The sequence below is a fragment of the Artemia sp. Qi Xiang Cuo genome, chromosome 9, assembly GCF_049724085.1.
Source record: "Artemia sp. Qi Xiang Cuo chromosome 9, ASM4972408v1, whole genome shotgun sequence".
Taxonomy (NCBI): domain Eukaryota; kingdom Metazoa; phylum Arthropoda; class Branchiopoda; order Anostraca; family Artemiidae; genus Artemia; species Artemia sp. Qi Xiang Cuo.
The window spans coordinates 39,000,278-39,021,185 of record NC_142802.1 but is presented as its reverse complement, the minus strand read 5'-3'; the positions used below and the strand labels follow the sequence as shown (position 1 = coordinate 39,021,185).

At 35.6% G+C, this 20,908-nt stretch overlaps 1 protein-coding gene across 3 annotated transcripts in view; it reads left to right on the top strand.

Moving 5' to 3' along the window:
• Positions 1-14,179: 14,179 nt before the first annotated feature.
• The window catches only part of LOC148948633 (uncharacterized), a 124,406-nt gene continuing 117,677 nt past the window's right edge, over positions 14,180-20,908 (top strand). For 2 of the 3 annotated variants that reach the window (XM_089094531.1, XM_089094530.1), the window contains exon 1: positions 14,290-14,322. In XM_089094531.1, coding sequence (XP_088950657.1) covers positions 14,295-14,322 — 28 coding nt within the window. In that variant the 5' untranslated portion in view covers positions 14,290-14,294. Of the gene's footprint in view, positions 14,250-14,289; positions 14,323-20,908 lie in introns of those variants that run through there. The other variant, XM_089094533.1, reaches the window with a different exon arrangement.

Genomic DNA, 20,908 nt, shown 5'->3' with positions numbered 1-20,908 from the left:
AGACAAGGCCATTGGCTAGACATTGAGTTCTAGACTCTAGAACCCATTGTCTAGGATTTTTGATTACAGCCAATCAGGTTGTGTCAAGTCCCACTATTTTCATCATTTTTGTTTACATTTTTAAACTGAAATTAATTTTTTGTTTTCTCATTAATTGTTTTTTTCATTTTAGGCAAATATGCAACACAAGACTTAATAGTGAAGCACACTAAGGCAATTGTTTGGTAAATTTTTACCAAATCATATTAGGCTATTGACTTAGGAATAAAGTAAACATATCACTTGATGCCTTTTTTGTGCTCTTTCCAAATATAATAATGATTTTCATTAGAAATTAATTTTACCCCACCACTATTTATACCAATTCAGGGTATATATTTGCACAATAGGGGGTAGAGGTAAATTTTATTTCTGATGTAAATGAGAGGTAAGATTAAACTTTCCCCCAACCCCCTAATATGCAAATATATACCCTGAATTGGTATACATGGGGGTGGGGGCTAAAATTCATTTCCGACAAAAATGATTATTATATTTGTAAAGAGCATAAAAAAGGTATTGAGTGGTATATTCACTTTATTTGTAAGTCAATAATATGATTTGGTAAAAATTTACCATTTTGCTTATCTCATCCATTAACTTGTGACAGTAAAAATAGGGATTACAATTTTGAAAGTTTTGCCTGCATAAGGTCTCTTGATTGGCTAGAAATGACAATTTGAAACTAAATTTGTAATTTTAGCTAAGCACCAAATTTTACTTGTGAATGGTTGTTGCCTATACATTGAGTCTGGCTAGACTCGCGTTTAGACATGGGATTCTAGCTAGACATGCTTGTGAATGCTGCTTTATTGATTCACATTTTGCCACTGTCAATTAAATTTATTGGTAAACTGTTTTTAACAAGATTGATGCTAACACAGGCAATAAGTTGCGGTAAATTTCTAGTGAGCCACATTATTTAGCTAAGATGAAAGAGAAAACATCAATTGATGCCTTTTTTATGCTCTTTCTTAATTCAAGATTTGCTTTTGGGGCTAAATGCATCTTGTGCCCTTAAAGGGGCCCCAAAGGTATTTTATATGAATAATGAAAGAGCATAAAAAAAAGCATCAAATGATTTTTTTACTTTCATTCTAGCTAAATTATATGGCCAACTACAAATTTACCATAAACTTTACCCACCCCCACCCCCCAATGTGCAAATAAATACCCTGAATTGTTGACAGCAAAGTTTTGAATCTCAAAATTCAACACTATTTTTGTTGACAGCATTTGAAAAAACATGAAATGATAAGAAAATGGTTTATATTGAGTTGCCTAATAAATGAGGTTTGAATCATTATAAATAAGTATTTTTGGAATATGCTACTCCTGAACAAGTTATTTTTAAATGAGTGATATGTTTTTAACCACTTTTCAATAATTTAACTAGTGATGATAACTTCTTTGTGTGGTTTCAAAAAGGAAACACCTTTGGCACCACTTTAAGGGCTCAAGATGCAACCAGCCCCAGAAGCAATTTTTGAATTATGAAAGAGCATAAAAAAGGCATCAAATGATGTTTTCACTTTTATCTTAGCTAAATTAGGTGGCCCACTGGAAATTTACCTAAGCTGTTTCTAAAATAAGAGAAAAAAGTATCATCTTTGGGTGTCTGTTAAGGGCTTAAAATATAATTTTCAATGGAAAAAAATTTCATATTTGGATTCACAATGAAACTCTGAATCTAGTGATAAGTCTATTTCTTAGCTATCTGAATGCACTGTTGATATAAATGCTTATCCTTCTAACATTTTTATTTTACCAAAAAGGTAAGATTCTACTTTAGCTACTTTTGGCTATCTTGGAAAGGGGTTAAGTTAGAAAAATGAGACGTTCAGTAATGATTCCTGGGCAAAAAAATAATCTGGGAAGGTATTGCCAAGCTTCCATGTTAACATTTTTCTGATTTCTAAGTCTTTAAAATTTGCCTACTTGATAGGCATTGAAATTTTGATAAAACAACATTTACCTTAATTTTCAGTTATAAGTTTCTTTTTCTCTGGCTTTAGTTCTGAAAATGCAATTACTGTTATTTTAGTAGAATTTTAAGCTATATAAATGTTTTTTTTTCTAAATTTAGGAAATGTATTTGCAGATCTTAGAAACCTTGTAGATTTGGATTGAGCCAAGTTGTGAAACTGAAAACAGTTTTCTTATACTTCATTTAAGCAGAAGACCTGTTTTGCAAGGTTTCACTTTCATAATACAAAGATTTTTAAAGGTCACTGTCCTCTAGAGGGAGAAGGAGTAGAGTTTGGTACTTCAAAATACCTTCCAATGACATACTTTAATCTGTAGACCTATCTCTGAAACTTTCATTTTCCTAACCTAACCCTTTTCCAAGATAGCAAAAAGTAGCTAAACTAGAATTTTACTATCAAGTATACAAACTGTTGTAGCCTATATAGAGTTGATAAAAAGAAGAAAAAAAGGACAACAAAATTCAAAAACATAACTTGACAACACAAACAAAACTACATGAACACAACTATAAACAAGCAAAACTATTTTCAATAATTACAAAAAATAACAATGAAAAAGTATTTAAGTTATTGCCACATACAGTGAAGATTGACTAGGCTTGGGTCAAATGCATTTACAAATAAAACACAACAATGAGTGGGTCAGCTATACTGTACTCAAAAGATATTTCTTTATGTTTCATCCAAATGGAAAGGCTAAGCAGATACTTGCAATATCTATAAAAATTTGACAAAATGCTTTTGCAACCAGACAGTAAATATTGTCCAAAACAGAGCTAACAGTAATATGTATTGTAAAACACAAGCATTATATACATAACCAGGTAAACAGGAGCTAAATTGTTACTTTATTGACGCAAGGATCCCATAAGCTCCATGTGTATTCTCAGCAAACAGCAACCCATGGCAATCACATTTTTTGAAGTTGCAGTATATTCAAAAGCTGAGGCACAAAATCTTAGGCAGAGATTTGATAACATTGGGATCTGAAAGTAACATTAACTAGTAAACTATCCATAACACTGCTAGTAAATAAAGGAACTTCATTCTTCTGGGGTTAAAATATTTGCCTCTGCAAACCTATTCTTTACCTCAACACACACAAATTATTTTTGATGCCTGCAAGTTTTCTACTAGTTTTCAGGATATCATCAGCAAAACCTCTAAAAATGTATGCTTACTGAACGGATTCCTGCAGTCTAATAATAGTACTATTGAACATTGGTGGAGAAATAAGAGTACTTTGGTGTATTCCGTTTACAGCAGAGATGAAATAAGTAGATAATTTTAAGGAATTAATGCACTGTACTTTCAGACAAATCTTTGATTTTCTATATATATTTCTCAGTGCATTTAAAACAGACTTATCAACACTATGCTTCTGAGCAGACAACAAAATCTGAGAATATACACCTGATTCAAATACATGATTGACATCAAGGCTGAAATAAACAGTGTTCAATTGAAATTATCAGAATCAATCAACAAATTAGCAATGAAATAGTGCATGTGTTGTTATTTATATTCTTTTTGCATTTGGACAAGCATTAACAAATTGCCAGATCACACATGTATTTTCAAGCCAATCTGAACACAGCACACAAGAAATGTGGCCTTGTCAGCACAGTGCAGATTGTGAACTATTTTGCTACAGTATATGTTGATTAGTGTTTGCTTATCACTTATTGCAACTGTAGATGATTTTTGGAGCAATTGGTAAGGCATGTGCAATTCCTCATTACTTACTGTTTGTCATCACCTGCAGTCTAATGTAAAAGAGAGCACAAAACCTGATATTTCCATTTAAACCTTGGTAAAACCAAAGTTTCTTTTGTTGTTTGCCTCCTCCTTCTGGTAATTTACTGACCTTGCTGAGGAATTCCCCTCCTCCTCCCCATATTTTGTGCTGGTAAGAATATGTATTAAATCTTATTGGCTACTTTATAAAAGAAAACATTTTCCTGTAACATAGAATAGGGGGGGTGGGATATTTTCATTGAAAAATCCCATTTTTTGGTATTTTATTGGAGGAAATGAAAATGAAGCAAATGTGTCCTCCCCCTCCTGGATTATAAAGATATATCCCCCCTCCCTGCTGAATTTTTGTGAATTGACACCAGTCAAGGTGTGCCTGCACCCACAATTTTACACACTGGCTACTAATGGTGGATCAAATCTCTGATGTAACAGTGTTAGAACATCCAACAGGAAATCAGAAAAGCAATCCATTTGGAAAAAATACTGCCAAATTACAGAAACCACTCAACCATCCAAGTTGGTATCCAAAATCAATAGAGTGCCCAGCCATGCCCAGTTTGGGATGTAATAAAAATTGCATCACTTTCCCTATTAGCACTGTAGCACAGCAGCAGACAATATCAGTTCCAGATAGAGTTGGAGTGATGCAGACAAAATCTGGCAGAACAATAATCAAATGCATTAGGTTAAACTTATAGAGGCAACAGAAGAAAAGAGAAATTAAAACTGTTTCAAAAACAGCAATAAAATTAATTCGAAAAATTCAGGAGAACATAGCATCTTCTGATTCACTTAGTTACCCATGCTGTTTCCAGATTATATCATTGTGAATTCTGGAAATCTACGGCTAGCCAAAAATGTTTAACTGCTTTTCTACTAAAACTAATCAAGGAACAATGACTAACTTACATAATTCAGGGTCACAATGGGGGTTAGGTTGACCCTGAAGGCATACCTGTGAGACCTTTCAAAGTCTTTAAACAATGTTTCTATCTGAAATTGTAGACCGAATATCATTGGACTCTGAGGGGAGGTAGCAGTAAACAATACAGGAAATAATTCCAGTTAGGGCTGGAGATTAATAGGGAAGGATTCTTAACATCAGTATTGCAATGATGTTGTCACACTTAGGCCTATGAAGATTTTCATATATGGAGAAGTTTATATTAAATTGCTTAACGAGCAAAAAACTGGTAATTGCAAAAATATTTGCATATATTTTGACAAGGGATCACTATTATTCAAAAACCTTGAAAAAGAAAACAAAAAGTTTGAAGCTTAGTATAAATCATTGTTGGAAATCAGACTTGCGGTATTAATCAATATCTTTGAATAGACCTTAGTATGAAAAGACATTAAATTGTGTAAAGACTAAAAAACTGGTAATTGCAAAGATATTTGTATATATTTTAATTAGGGATTGCAACGATTCAAAAACCTTAAAAAAGAAAACCAAAAGTTTGAAGCTTAGTAGAAATCGTTGTTAGAAAAATAACATTACCAAATTTCTTTTCTTATAAGTATAAACATGCAAAATCCCACAAGATGACAAGTGACTGGTAACAGCTAAAGAAAAAGGCGTGGAGCAAGAAACAGCAAAAATCAGATTGAATTGCAAGCAAAAATGTTGCACAACAAAATCTGTAGTTAGAAGATAAGGGAAAATTACTATGGAAAGAAGGAACATGTTAGATTAGCGTTTGGGAGTCTGTGAAGGATAAATAGGAAAGAGGAATTGAATTTACACCAGAATTTCTTAATTCAATTAAAATTGCTGATTTTCCACCAGAGAATGAAGCAGTGTTATTTTAGCATCTGCAAAGATACACAGGAAGGAGAAAATGAATTGATGCCAGAATTTCTTAGCCACCCTGGAGTGGAATGAAGTTATTTTGGCAGGAAAGGGGAATTGAATTCATACTATAAAAAAAAAAATCTTGTGAGTAATGTCACATTTAAAGAGCAAAATTACATAATTTTTCCCCAGGGTTGGTCTTATCATTTTTAGTATCTATGATACATACAAAATTGCAAAGATACATAGGAAGGAGAAAAGGAAATCCTAACTGAGTTTCTCAACGTCCCTGGAATCAAACAAAGTCATTTTTCAGTAAGTGACGGCTAAACAGGAAAGAGGAATTAAATTAATGCCAGAAAATCTTAATTGAAAATTGCTGATTTGCTACTCTATGACTTGAAACTAAAGAGTAACACAATAAATGTGGTAAAACGTAATTTCCAACTTGCAGATAATCTTTTGACCCTTGAGATTTTTTGTATGTTGATGGTAACTGGTAATTTTGAACTAACCAGATTATTTAAATGTAAATATTATTGTCTGCTTGATTATGCTTGATTACCCAGGATGCCAATTTTCCCAGAAAAATATGGAGCTGTTTTTGAGAAAAAATAAATACATACACTATTAAAGCTCACTTATAAAGATTGTTTATATATAAAAGTTTTGACATTTTTTTGGAATTAGACTTTTCTTGGCCCAGGAACTTACAAATAAGTTTGAACAATTTTTTCTCATGTCCGGTTGAGCCCTGGACCTAAAGACTTAAGAATATAAATTTTGAGCCGATTAAAACGCCTTTTTGACCTTTTTATGGTGTTCCATTTTTAGGGGACACGTGTCTTCAAATTGAATTGTACAAGCTGCCCAGAAAAAGAAGTCATTTCTGGTATTAAGCTTTTTTGGCCAGTGAAAAGCGATTTTGACTCATTTTTGGAAAGGCCCGTGTCCTTATACTAATTTTTTTCATGATTGTAAGTTTCAAGTGGATTGAAAATAATTTGTTGGCCCTTTTTGGGCTCTATTTTCAAGTGAATCTGCGTTTTATTTTATTTTTTTTTGTGTGTTTTTTGACCCCCTGGTGAAAAGGCTTAAGGTTTGAAGTTTCAAGCTGATCTGAAAAAAAGTTTTTGTCTCCTCTAGCTCTAATGAACCATTTTTGGGACGCCTTTACTCCGCAACTGTTTTTGAAATAGTAGGATCATCTAGACTCAGAGAGTTCCGGTTTGAATTTTCAAGCCTTTCAAAAAATGTATGACTCTTTCCCAGTGTGCCAATATGTTTTCTTTTTTTTGTGCATTGGGGCCCTTCATATTTGATTTTCATACCAATGCAAAAACAATTGTTACTTAGCTATTTTTTGGCCCCGTTTCAAGGTGGCTATGCCCCCAAGCTAAATCTTTTGTGTACCTTAGAACCGCGTTACCCTGTAACTTATGGGTGTAGATTTGAAACCATTCGGGAATAGGTTTTTTTCTCTTTTCTGGCCCCTTTTGTGTCAAGCAGTTTTATTCTGTTTCCTCTTATGCACTGGGGCCCATTTGGCCCCAAGACTTAAGGATACTAGATATATGACTCCCTTGCCCAAGGTGACAATCTCTGAAAGTTTCAAGCCGAGTGAACCTTCAAGATTAAACATGCCCGCCTTTTTTTAACTATTTAACCTATCTGTAAAGAATGGGAATGTGCGTGATTTCAGGGCCCTTGCCCCTAGGTCTGCGTGGATCATCTCTGTCCTAGGGACATACTCGTCTTAAACCCCGTTTCATTTCCACTGTTCTTGGTACTGTTACAGATCAAATCGATTAAAATCCTCCTTTATTTTCATGATTCTTGATATTATTATGTATAAAATTGATTCATATCTCGTTCCATTTTCACTGTTCTTGGTAATTTTACAGCTCAAACTGATTAAAACTCTGTTTCATTTTCATAGTTCTTGGTACTTTTACTGATCAAACTGATTCAAATCCCCTTTAATTTTATTCTTTTTTGTTACTTTTACTGATCTAACTGTTTCAATCCCGATTTCATTTTCAGTGTTCCTGGTGCTTTAACTGGTCAAATTGATTCAAATAACCGTTTCGTTGTCTCTGTTTTTGGTACTTTTAGTGGTCAAATTGATTCACATCTCATTTCATTGTCTATTTTCTTGATACTTTTACAGATCAAACTGATTAAAATCCCCTTTTATTGTCACGGTTTTAGATCAAATCAATCCAAATCCTCTTTCATTTTCATTCTTCTGGCTGCTTTTACTGTTCAAACTTTTAATCCTATTTCACTTTCAATATTCTTGGTACTGTAACTGATCAAGTTGATTCAAATACGCATTTTATTGTCTCTGTTGTTGGTACTTTTAGTGGTCAATTTGATCCAGATCTCATTTCAATGTCTCTGTTCTTGATACTTTTACATATCAAACTGATTAAAACTTTTTTTCGTGGTTCTTGGTACTTTTACTAATTCTTGGTACTTTTTACTTACGTGGTAGTTGGTACTTTTACTTTATACCCCGTTCATTTTCATTCCTTTTGCTACTTTTAATAATAAATCTTTTTTCACTCCATTATATATTCATTGTTCCTGGTACTTTAACTGGTCAAATTGATTCAAATAATCATTTCATTTTCTCTGTCCTTGATACTTTTACTGGTCAAACTTATTCAAATCCTGTTTCATTTTCATTGTTCTTCGTACTTTTAAAGATTAAATTGATTAAAATCCCCTCTCATTGTCAGGGTTCTTGATACTTTTTTCGATAAAAACCAATTCAAACCTCATTTCATTTTCACGGTTCTCGGTACCTTTACAGATCAAATCGACTAAAATCCCCTCTCATTTGAATGATTTTTGGTACTTTTATGTATAAAACTGATTCAAATCCCGTTTCATTTTCAATGTTCTTGGTGCTTTTACAGCTCAACCCAATTAAAACCCTGTTTCATTTTGTCAGTTCTTGGTACTTTTACTGACCAAACTGATTCAAATCCCTTTTCATTTTCATTGTTTTTGCTACTTTTACTCATCAAACTGTTTCAACCCCCATTTATTTTCAGTGTTGTTGGTACTTTAACGGGTCAAATTGCTTCAAATACTCGTTTCATTGTCTCTGTTGTTGGTAGTTTTAGAGGTCAAATCGATTCAAACCTTATTTCATTGTCTCGGTTCTTGATACTTTTACAGATCAAACTTTTTAAAAACTCCTTTTATTTTCACGGTTCTTGGTACTTCTACAGATCAAACTGATTCAATTCCCCTTCCATTTTCATTCTTCTTACTATTTTTACTGATTAAACTGTTTCAATCATATTTCACTTTCTATGTTCTTGGTACTTTAACTGGTCAAATTGATACAAATACTCATTTCTTTGTCTCTGTTGTTGGTACTTTAAGTGGTCAAATCGATTCAGACCTCATTTCATCGTCTCTATTCTTGATACTTTCACTGATCAAACCTATTCAAATCCTGTCTCATTTTCACTGTTTTTGGCACTTTTACAGATCAAATTGATTAAAATCCCCTTTCATTTTCAGTTTTTGGCACTTTTAGTGATAAAAAGATTTAAATCCTTTTTATTTTCACTGTTCTTGCTAGTTTTACAGATCAAACCGATAAAAAGCCCCCTTTCATGTTCACGGTTCTTGATACTTTTACTGATCAAAACAATTCAAATCCCCTTTCATTTTCATTCTTCTTGCTACTTTTAGTGATTAATCGTTGCAGAACATTTTGATAAAAATACTCTAAATAAGTGCCATCAGTAATGAGATTTGGCATAAATTGATGAATGAGTTCTTCCAGAACGATTTTGAATTTTTGTATCCCCTATTTCTTTGTACGAATCTTCTGTCATTTCTGAAAGAATGTGAAGAACTATTGTAGGGGGACTCTGCTTTTCTTGATCTTTTATTTTTCTTCGCGGTCTCTTTCTAGTATACTCTACCTCCTTTTCCATGGCCATCGTTTTCTTTTTGAGCTTTCCTGGTGCGGTAAGGGTGCCTTTTTTCTGCTAGTTTCTTTCTTGACCAATCTAAAACTGAGTTTCTCTCCATTCTAGTTGATTTCATTTCGTTCAATATTTTTCTTCTCATCTCTTCCAAATTCACCTCATTCATTTCAATGTTTACATGTTCTAAATTGGTTGCATTAGCGAAACTCATAAGAATTTGTGAAATCATGATAGCGGCCTTTACAGATAATAGAATCGCAGTAAAAAGACATTTCTTTTTCAATATCTTCATCCATCATAGCTAAGTAAATGTAATGCCATTTTAAGACATGAAAAAAACTTGAAAACATTTCTATGTTCCAAAAAAAAGTTGACTCCCGCCCCATTCAATGGGGTATGGGGCCCTACCCATATTCATTTTGATAGCGCTTTTATCCATTTTTTTTTCACAACCAACAAACAGTTCCATATTATAGGGACCCATCGTATTCATAGTGCGTATTCTACTACTAATAGTCATATGAAGGTTCAAATTTTAAAATAATTCATTGATTAAATTCAAATGTTTAAGAATAACTAGTAGGGAAGGAAGTTTTTTAAACGAAAGATGATATATATCATACAGTCACCAACAATTCTGTAACTAAAGAGGATGTGAATGTGTTTTGATAAAACAAAACTGTATGAAAAACAGCCCCCTCCACTAAGCATTCAAGAAAAAATATTTAGATTACTAACCTCTTCCAATGGTACATTAGAGTCCATGTCAAAACTTCTTCTGTTAGACGTGTTCACTGTTCAACTAACGATATTATAATGGTCTTTTTTCCCAGTTTTTATACCCGAACTCAAGGCCAAAATGATTAAGCGATGCTCTTTTTATTTTCCTCCAGATGGTCGGGGCTTATCGGATTCATTTTGCAATATCATCGACAACACACTTAGCAACCATGTCAATACGATATGCTTGGTGTCGGAATGATGCCAAAAAAATTCTGGAAACAAAAGATCTCGAAGCATAGCAATAAGACTAGATGGCGACTTTCACTTTCTGTGAAAGATGTGTACCAGTTGTGTAATCCAGACGATACAGAGAGGTACCGGGCCAAGAAATTTTTGAAAACAAAAGATCTCAAGGCATAGCAACTGTTTTTTCTATGGCCACCTGTAATATCCAAATGGCTCTAGTATACCGGGATAGGGTGCCTTCTGTATTTGTTGACCATATACGAGAGGTTAGCAACACCAAATGGTTCTATATACCGTGATAGGGCGCCTCCTGTATTCGTTGACCATATACGATGGGTTAGCAACTCCAATAGTTCACCGGGATAGGGCGCCTCTTGAATTTGTTGAAGGGATACTACCGACAATTAAACAGAATTTCGTATAGGAATTCAGTCAAAGCTCCCCAGTGTAAAATTTCTCTTGGAAAGTTCAGTTCCGGAAATTTCTCTCTACACGGAAAATTATCTCCATGGAAACCCATCCTAAGTGCAAAATCCCTTTACCCCCGAAAAATTGTTGCATGCTTCCCAATAACAAATGCTATACGTAAACAGTGGGCAAATTTTATAACTTAAAGATACATCCCAAGGAGCTTGTTGAGGTCATGTTATCTCAAAAGGCATAATATTTCGGACTTTTAAACTAAACTAAACAAAATGGCTATGTCAGAATTGCAATTGGACGATTTTGGGGAAAAGGGCGTGGGAGGGGGGCTAGTTTCCCTCCAATCTTATTGGTCACTTAAAAAAGGGCACTATAACTTTTAATTTCCGTTGAAATGAGCCCTCTCCCCATGTTCTAGGACCATTCGTTCGAAACGGTCATCCCTGGAGAAAAGAAAAAAAAGCATCCGTGATCTTTTTTCTAACGAAAAATACAGAATTCCACATTTTTGCAGATAGGATGTTGAAACCTCTACAGTAGGGTTCTCTGATAAGCTAAATCGAGTAACACTCAGCTTAATGAATCTTATATATTTGGAATCAATATAATAAGCTGATTTTTTTAATATTTACTAATATCAAAATTCCGTTTTGAGAACTTCGGTTATTGAGCCGTGTTGCTTCTTACTTACAGTTCGTTACCACAAGCTGTTTGATGAGCTTTCTCCTGATTTTCTGGGACCATCGGTTCGAAACGATCACCACTTGGAAAAAGAAAACAACAAACAAATGAACACACATCCGTGATATTTCTTCTAGAAAAAAAGCAAAATTCCACATTTTGTGGGTAGGAGGTCGAAACCTCTAGATTAGGGTTCTCTGATATGCTGAATCTAATGGTGTAATTTTATTAAGATCAGTTGCCTTTTTTGGGGTGTTTCCTCTGTTTTCGAAAGACAGGCAAATTTTCTGAGGCTCTTAGCTTTTGATGGATAACATTAGACTTAATGAATTGTATACATTCGGAATCAAACAGTTCGTGGTAACGAACTGTAAGTAAAGAGCAACCCGGCTCAATGGTAACCAAAACTCTAAAAAATGGAATTTTGATACCAATAGATATATCAAAAGAATCAGATTTTAATGCTGAAATTTTTAATATACAAGTTTCATCAAGTTTAGTCTTACCCACCAAAAGTTACGCGCCTGAGAAAATTTGGCTGATTTTTAGAAAAAAGGGGGAAAGACCCTCTAAAAGTTATATAACCTTAATAAAACTTACACCATCATATTCAGCGTATCAGAGAACCCTACTGTAGAGGTTTCAAGCACCTATCTACAAAAATGTGGAATTTTGCATTTTTTGCAAGAAGAAAGATCACGGATGCGTATTTATTTGTTGTTGTTGTTGTTTTGTTTTTTTTTCAGGTGTGATCGTACTGACCCAATGGTGTGAGGATATCTTGGGAAGGCTCATTGGAACGGAAATTAAAAGTTCTAGTGCCCTTTTTAAGTGACAAAAAAATGGACGGCAACTAGGCCCCCTCCCACACTCATTTTTTCCCAAAGTCACCCGATCAAAATTTTGAGATAGCCATTTTGTTCAGCATGGTCGAAAATATGATAACAATGTCTTTTAGGATGACTTAATCCCCCTAAGTCCCCGAAAGGAGGGCTGAAAGTTATGAACTTTACTCAATGTTAACATATAGTAATGGTTATTGGGAAGTATACAGACGTTTTCAGGGCGGATTTTTCCTGGTAGGTGGGGGGTGGGTGGGTTGTGGGTTATATGGGAGGATCTTTCAATGAAGAAAGTTTTCATGGGGGAAGGGACATTGCTATGAAGGGGGTGTCGGATTTCCCAGCATTATTAAAGAAAAAGATCGGAAATTAAGTAAAAAAAAAACAACAAGTTTTTCAACTGATCAGCTTATTGTGATTAAGGGGTCATTTTTAAAGAATTGGAAAAAAAAATCGAACTTTAGCTTAAAGAGCAAGGTATTGAATAGGGGGCGCACCCCCTAATATACGAATTAAAAATCTATGAATATAGAATTTCGTTGCGTAAGTTAATTCGTAAGTTACGTATATTTATTACTAATAAAAACGTTTGTAAATAAAATTAAACAAGTTTCGAGAAAGCCATTTAACCAAATAAAAGTAAAATTATATGCAATTTTTTTTTAATTATTCATGTACGGTGAGCCAAAATCAAAAGCTGCATTAATTCAAAAACGTTCAAAAATTAAATACAAAAAATCAAGTTTTTTCAACTGAAAGTAAGGAACGACGTTAAAACTTAAAACGAACAGAAATTATTCCGTATATGAAAGGAGCTGTCCCCTCCTCAATATCTCGCTCTTTACTCTAAAGTTTGAATCTGTCACACAACTTTATTTTTTAAAACAATAAAAAACTTAGCGTAAAGAGCGAGGTATTGAGGAGGGGACAGCCCCTTTCATATACGGAATAATTTCTGTTCGTTTTAAGTTTTAACGTCGTTCCTTACTTTCAGTTAAAACAAACTTCTTTTTTTTTGTTTAATCGTCGTAAAAAGCCAATTCTTTTGGTGGATGAACTATAATCAAAATTCTTTTTTTAGTGGTTCGGTAACTGATGGCCCGACTCGCTCCTTACCTACAACTCCTTACCACGAACTCTTTAGCAGGCCTATATTGTTATTAAAATTATATTTTTTTTATAGTCGTTGGTATCATTAATTTGGGTAGCTCTTTACTTCCTGTTTCTTACGATCAACTGTGTGATGCAACCTTTTAACTATATGTATTTTAAAACTTTTTTTTTATTCGGTACATATCAAGTCAAAATTAAATACTTAATTCCCTGTTATTTCATTGCTAAAAGATTTTTGAATCATTTCCATACTTACCCCCTCCTCCCTGAATTGTTTCTAAATCTCTCCCCCGGATAAAATATCGGGTACGATTCTGATAATTAATAGTACGATAATTAATCTAGTCCCTATTTTCTATTGAACTGACATTTATATGTGTTTTTTTTCCGATGTGTCATGTAAAACTTGTTTAGATCAGTAATTATTTGTCATCATATATATATGAATCAGGCTTGTAATGACGTAGGAATTATTTTAAAAAAAAACAGGCCTCATATGTAATTCAGGTAATGTCGCACTATACGCATGCGAGAGAATGCCAACCGGGAAAATTCGATTTTGGTTCCGCCTTTTCCCAAAACCTAAACTATTTTCTCGTAAATATTTTGTTTCCAGTATTCCAAGGTGTGTATTTTGATACTGATAAAACACATTGATAAGGATTATTTGCTGTAATTATCATTTGTAAGTTGAGTTTATTATCAGTTTAAGAATTGGCGATCCATAAATATGAGTGCTCAATTTAATTTCGAAGGAAGTATGGAATATCATATTTTAAAGTTTATAGTCTTCTTAGATCATTAGATCATGCCATAGTTACCATATTAGATCTTACATTCAAAAATAGGTTGCTTGGCTTGAGCAGTGAATCGATTCCTTGAACTTCGTCACAGATTTGTACCCTTATTTCGACTAACGTTAACAACTTTTTACCTTTGACCAGGCCTCCTATGCTTTTTGGAATAGCTTTAACAGGATTTGCCCACAATTTCGGGAGTTGTGTTTAAAATTGGTGCACAGACACACTTTAATAGGCCTGTACAGTTTTGTTAATTTTTATTGTATTTTGAACTAATGTATGCATATCTAGTGTATGAGCAGGATCGTAATTCGAGGCGCAAGGAGCGGTGGTAGAAATTCCGTTTAAAGGTACTTCGGGGGAATACGACTTCTGAAATACGAAAACTTGGCGCATTACATGGAAAATATTAGAAATCATAGGGTAAATCGTAAAAATACCGTGGTTTCTCCGCTGTTTGTTTAGTGTAACACTTGGTTCATTTAAAATTTAAAGTTATGTTTCTCCTACACTTCTCCATGATTCCTTACTTAATAGTGACTATGCCTTTGGCCTTTCCAGATCCATTAGTTAATAGGGACACAGGTCGACTGGAGGTGGGGCTGGTAAATAATAAATACGTTAATTCTTATGTTTGTGGTCAATCAGATCTGTATGAATCCTCTCCTCAACGCCCCGCTCTTTATGCTAAAGTTTTTTTTTATTGTTTTATAAAGTAGAGTTGTGAGAAAGCGTTAAACTTTAGCGTAAAGAGCGGGGCTTTGAGGAGGGGACAGCCCCTTTCATATACGGAATAATGTATGTTCGTTTTAAGTTTTAATTTTCGTAAAATGGTGCCCCTTCTCTTATCTAGATTACCTTTAATAATAAATTAAATAAAAAAAAATCAAGTTTTCAACTGAAAGTAAGGAGCGACATTAAAACTTGAAATGAACAGAAACTATACCGTATATAAAGGTGGCTGCTCCCTCCTCAACGCTTCGATTTTTACGCTAAAGTTTGACTCTTTATCACAACTCTACTGTTTAAAATAACAGAACATTTTAGCGTAAAGAGTGAATTGTCAAGCAAGTGTCAAGAAAGTAAAGCTCCTATCTGCAAAAATGTGGAATTTTGTTTTTTTCCCAGAAGAAAGATCGTGGATGCGTGGTTTTTTCTTTGTTCTTCCCAGGGGTGATTGTATAGGAACAGTAGTCAAAGAAGATCGGAAGACAGAACAATTGAACGGAAATTAAAAGCTCTAGTGCCCCCTCTTACTAGTACAGTCAATATAAGGTTTGACCGTAAACAAATTGCAACAGAAACGATTTTTACACCATCTTGTAGAGAAAAAAAAACTGTACAACATATCAAAAGTTGAGAAACCTAGCGGGGTGCAAAATTAGTGTTTTTTAGCGTTTTGTGTTTTATTTTTCGTTTTTAAGCCTAAATTTTCGATTTTCTCAAGGCTTAGAGTTTACTTCATGGGAAACACATTTCTGATGTAGTTTTATGTGCTGAACTCGAATATTACATCAGATTTAAGATACAGTGAACCAAAAGTGTTTCACATTCATCACCATTCACGATGTTCGTGAATCTATTATAACATAGTCGTTTGACCACATTTCTTGAGTAGTTTTATGCGATGAACTCAAATATAACATCAGATCAATGATATGTTCAACTGAAAGTGTTTAACATTAATAACCAAAAGGTTTATTAAAAATAATAAATCATATCTTAATGTATTAACTGACTAAAATAACAGGTAACAAAAATCACATTGGTAAAAGGCAGGCAACTTTTCAAATGACTTGCGACATTAATCACTGGCAGTGTAGTTTGAAACTTCGTTGTCGAGATCGTCGATGAGATCTTCTGATTTGGGAGAATTATCACATTCTGCTCCCTGACAAGTTTTGCACGCGAGAGTGCATGACATGCCGTTTCTGACACAAGTGCACCGAGCAGAGGTGCAGTTTGAACGGCAGGAACACTTAACAATCTTAAGAAGTTGGGGAGGTGCTGGGGGTAGGTCCGTCATCACAGGGTATAATGTACCATTTCCGTCCTTCCAGCCCCACTTTTGAGGGTCCAATTCTAGATTACGGTCGTCATTCCATACGTGTACCTGAAAGTAAACTCTATAGCTGTGAAATGCTGCAGAGTTGGATGTGGGAGGTAGCTGCTCTGGGTGAACAAAAGCCGTTGCTGTGACAATCTTTCTTTCGAAGAGCTGCTTTCGAAGCTCGTTCAGATTTCCCCCTTCTTTCCACCATATATTATAAGAAGTGCGTCTTCTCCGGCTTCCTTGACTTCGATTTTTGTTGCTGCCTTCTTCATAAAGACCTTGGCAGATGCTCGAAAACTTTCGTCTTCTATCACTTTTTTCAGGATAAGACCTTTTCTGATGTTATGGACACGTGATGTAGAATCACACCCAAGGAATGCATAGGCAAAGAGGATCAGACCACATACTTCTTGGCCTAATCTTTTTCTCATTTCATGAATATCCCAGCACCTTCGCTCTTTATTTTTCTTTGGCTCTGGGGCGAAGTACACCTTGTTAGTGGAGATATCACAGTGGTAGCAGAGAAGGACCAGAAGATCCGTATCTTCTCCAATAACGGCAGTTACCTTCTGTTTAGCTGATTTGATAGCAGCTTTTACAATAGGCACGTCTGCATCACTGGGGGCTTGGACTACAAAATAGCCTGTTTGCCGGAGATGAACTGCAAGCGCACTAATGAATCTTGACTTGTTTTTCTTGTTCCCGAGAAATTCTTCTTTCTTAACTTTCAGACGCATGTCATTCGTGAAGAAAACCTCGCGACTAATCGTTCGATTACGATACGAATGGGCCATATCTTTGATGGAAGGTCCACTATCATACCCATCGAAAACAACAGTTGCGCCAGGGTACTTCCACGAAATATACAGAGAATAGCTCTGTATGATACCCGAATACGTGTCATTTTTTATCCATGGGACTCGGTGCAATAGAGATCCACCGTCAAGTACGTAGTGTGTCCCGTCGTTCAGCACACATAGAACTTCTTTGAGTTTGCTTGCAAGTGCAATGGCCTTGGTGAATTCGGCCTTGTTCAGCACTCTCGGCATAAATGAACTGTCAAACAGAGCAGCGGGATACGAACAAAGTTCATACCGTAAGCACTCTGATTCAGGAAGTCTTGTCCTTTTGGATAACGCAATGAAGCGTTGGAATAGCAAAGCTGGATCCAGTCGCTTGCAAACTCCTCCAGCTGTTTGTTTTGTTGTTATCTGGACTGCCTGTTCCTTTCTTCGGAATACAAAATCCTTCGCCACTTTTCTAGTCATGGCATCAAGGATTTTTAGCCCGACAGACTTCGCACAGTCAACGTTTGCAGATTCATATGCAGTCAAACCGGTAGCAATGCTTCTAAGCTGGGTATCCCCTCCAAATGGTGAGCCATTTTCAAAGTGCGTGACCATCACCTGCGTATCCTTGAAGTCTCGTTCTTGTTTGGGGCCTGCGTTCTCCTTGTGCTGCTCGCTTGTCCCATAGAGAATTTGCGTCAGATCTTCCATTAGGAGGTTAACAGCAGAGCAGGTTGGGCGTGCTAAAACCCACAGTGACCTCTGGGTTTCAGTCATGCCCGTACCCCTAGTCAGTCCGCCTGCTGTTTTCAACGAGCGCATAAGCTCTTGTTCAATAACTAGATCCGTTGAAAAGCCAGCCCAATAGCGATCAGATAGTCTGACGACGGGCATTCCTTGTTGGGATGAACTATGAACAGTAGGATGGGTTTCTTCAAGTTTCACCATCTTCTGAAGGTATATTCGGCACGATTTGGCATAGTTGTTGTGACCACAGGCCGCAAGAAAAGGTAGCATTTCAGACACAGACTTTAGGTGTAAGTCCCAAGCCCCATCCGATCAGCTTTGATGAAAGAACGAAGTATCCCAACCATATTCATAAGCTGAAACCACAGCTTTGAAGTTCTGTGCTGAGACAGATCAAGTATCTTCTGGTCGACGAAACCTTTGATCCGCTTGAGCGCAGGATTTTCTTCAACCTCCGTCATTGTTGCCTCTCCATTCATTAGCTTGCTGTATAGTGTTTTAAGGTCTGCAACTTCTTTGGTGCCTAACTTTGTTTCAGGTTCTGAACATGGATCATCGTCAAATAACTCGGAGAGCAGCACGGCATGTAAAGCACTATCAACTAGCAAGAGACCTCGAACAGCTCGTGAAATAGCCTTTCCACTTAGGAGATGGGGAACAGTGTTTGGGGCATATGCAAGTTCCAGGACTTCGCGGAGACCGGATCCTTCCATTGTGTATTCTATGCATCCAATAAAGCTCATGGTTGTGTGAAACCCACCAAGATTCAGAACTACTGCTGAGAGCTCACTTCCTGGTTCAGAAGCCTCAACCATTTTCATAGCTTTCCACCACAATGGCTGATCGAAGGTCACGACTGGGGCGAATCCATGGCGTTTATCTTGGTCTGCGATGAACATCAAGGTAGAGTACACACAGGTGTCATCACTGGCAGACAGATCAATCATCGGGAGAAAATAATTATTATAAAATAATTAAGGGACCCAAAGAAATGAATCTGGGAGGGACATTTATCTGACAAAACTGGGACCAGGGGTTTCAACAACGACAATTTTAGAATGTACGGAACTTTCCAAAAATATAGTATTCAGTTGATAGGGTGACGTTATTCCTGACTTCATTCGCCCCAAAGGACGAACAAAGGGAAATATGGCCACGAAATACGAATTTCTTGTTTGGTGATGAATGTGAAACACTAACGGTGGGACATAACTTGAATCTGATGTGATATTCGAATTCAGCACACAAAAATAGTTCAGGAACATGTCTCCCATGAAGTAAACGCTAAGCTCTAGGATAACGGAAAATTTCCGCTAAAAACAACAAAAAAACAAACGGAAAACGCTAAAAAACACTTATTTTGCACCCCGCTGGGTTTCTCAACTTATGATATGTTGTACAGTTTTTTTTTCTCTACAAGATGGTGTAAAAATCATTTCTGTTGCAATTTGTTTGCGGTCGAGTCCTATTTGACGCTAGATTGACTGTACTATACCCCCTTTTTTCCTTAAAGTCGACACGGTAAAAAATCCGTTCGTACTTTTACGCTAAATTATGGTGCAACAAGTGGGCCCTATGCTAAAAAAAGCGTACTTTTACTAACGGACGCTAATTCAGCGTGTTTCAGTCAGAGGGTTAAAAATAAGGTATTCTAGCGTACATTGTGACTGATTTAACGTTATGGGTGGACCCACTGTATTCGTCACAGCCAATCCCTGCGATCCTGAAATTACAATTTTTCAACATAAAATAACCCTTTTCTGTTGCGAAACTACAGTCATTTAGCGTAATTTTTCGTTAGTTTGACGTGAGAGGCGTGGCCTTCCAGTTTCATTTCCACCTATCAAAGAAACATCCGCGGCTTGATTTTTTGGAGTACAATTACGCTCCTTTAGCTTAAAGGGATAATGATTATCCGTTAGGGGTGGGGCAATCCATAAAAGTTTATATGGCAGGGGGGGGGGGTCTGCACGTGATTTTTTGGGGTCAGGACAAAATGATTTTTTTTTGGAGCAGGGAGGGTCTCGATTTGAAATTTTGAATTGCAGCTTTTAGAATTTTATTAATTGCAAAATTAATATAGTACAACTATTATTGAAACCAGAATTATTGTTCAATAATTTTTAAAAATAGTCTATAATCTAACAGTTTTATTACAATTAAATCTGTTCCAATTGCAAACTGTTTTTCAAACGACTGGAAAACAGTAGTTTGACACGTGTACCGCAATCGAATCCTAATGTTTTGAACAAAAAAAAAACAGCTTTTTCAACTGAAAGTAAGGAGCAACATTAAAACTTGAAATGAACCAACATTATTATCTATATGATGGGGTTCGCCCCTTAGTCAATACCTAGCTCTTTACGCTTAATTTCGAATTCCAATTCTTTAAGAATGACCCTTGAAGCACAAAGGCCGTTTAATTAAAATAGATAGCTCTTTTGGAAGTACTAAAACAAAGTTTAGCGTAAAGAGCGAGGTATTGACTAGGGGGCAAACCTCCTCATATACGTAATAATTTCTGATCGTTTTAAGTTTTAATGTTGCTCCTTATTTTGAGTTGAAAAAACTTGGTTTTTAGCATAATTTCTGGTCGTTTTTTAAGTAATACTTGGAAACCCTGTGCTCCCTTCATGGAAATATCCCTTCCCTCATGAAAATATCGTCCCACGTAATCCCCGTCCCCCGACCCCCCCGGATAAAAAAAAATCCCTCTGGAAACGTCTGGATACGTCACAATCATAAATACTATATGTAAAAAATGGACAAAATTCATAACTTGCAGTCCACCCCGGCGGCGCTATGGGGAATTAAGTCATGTTTAAAGGCTTAATTATTAAATTTTCGACTATGCTGAACCAAATGGTTATTTCAAAATCTTGATTGAGTGACTGAGAAAAAAAAGCAGGGGGGGTTCTAGTTGCCCTCCAGTTTCTTAGTAATTTAAAAAGGCACT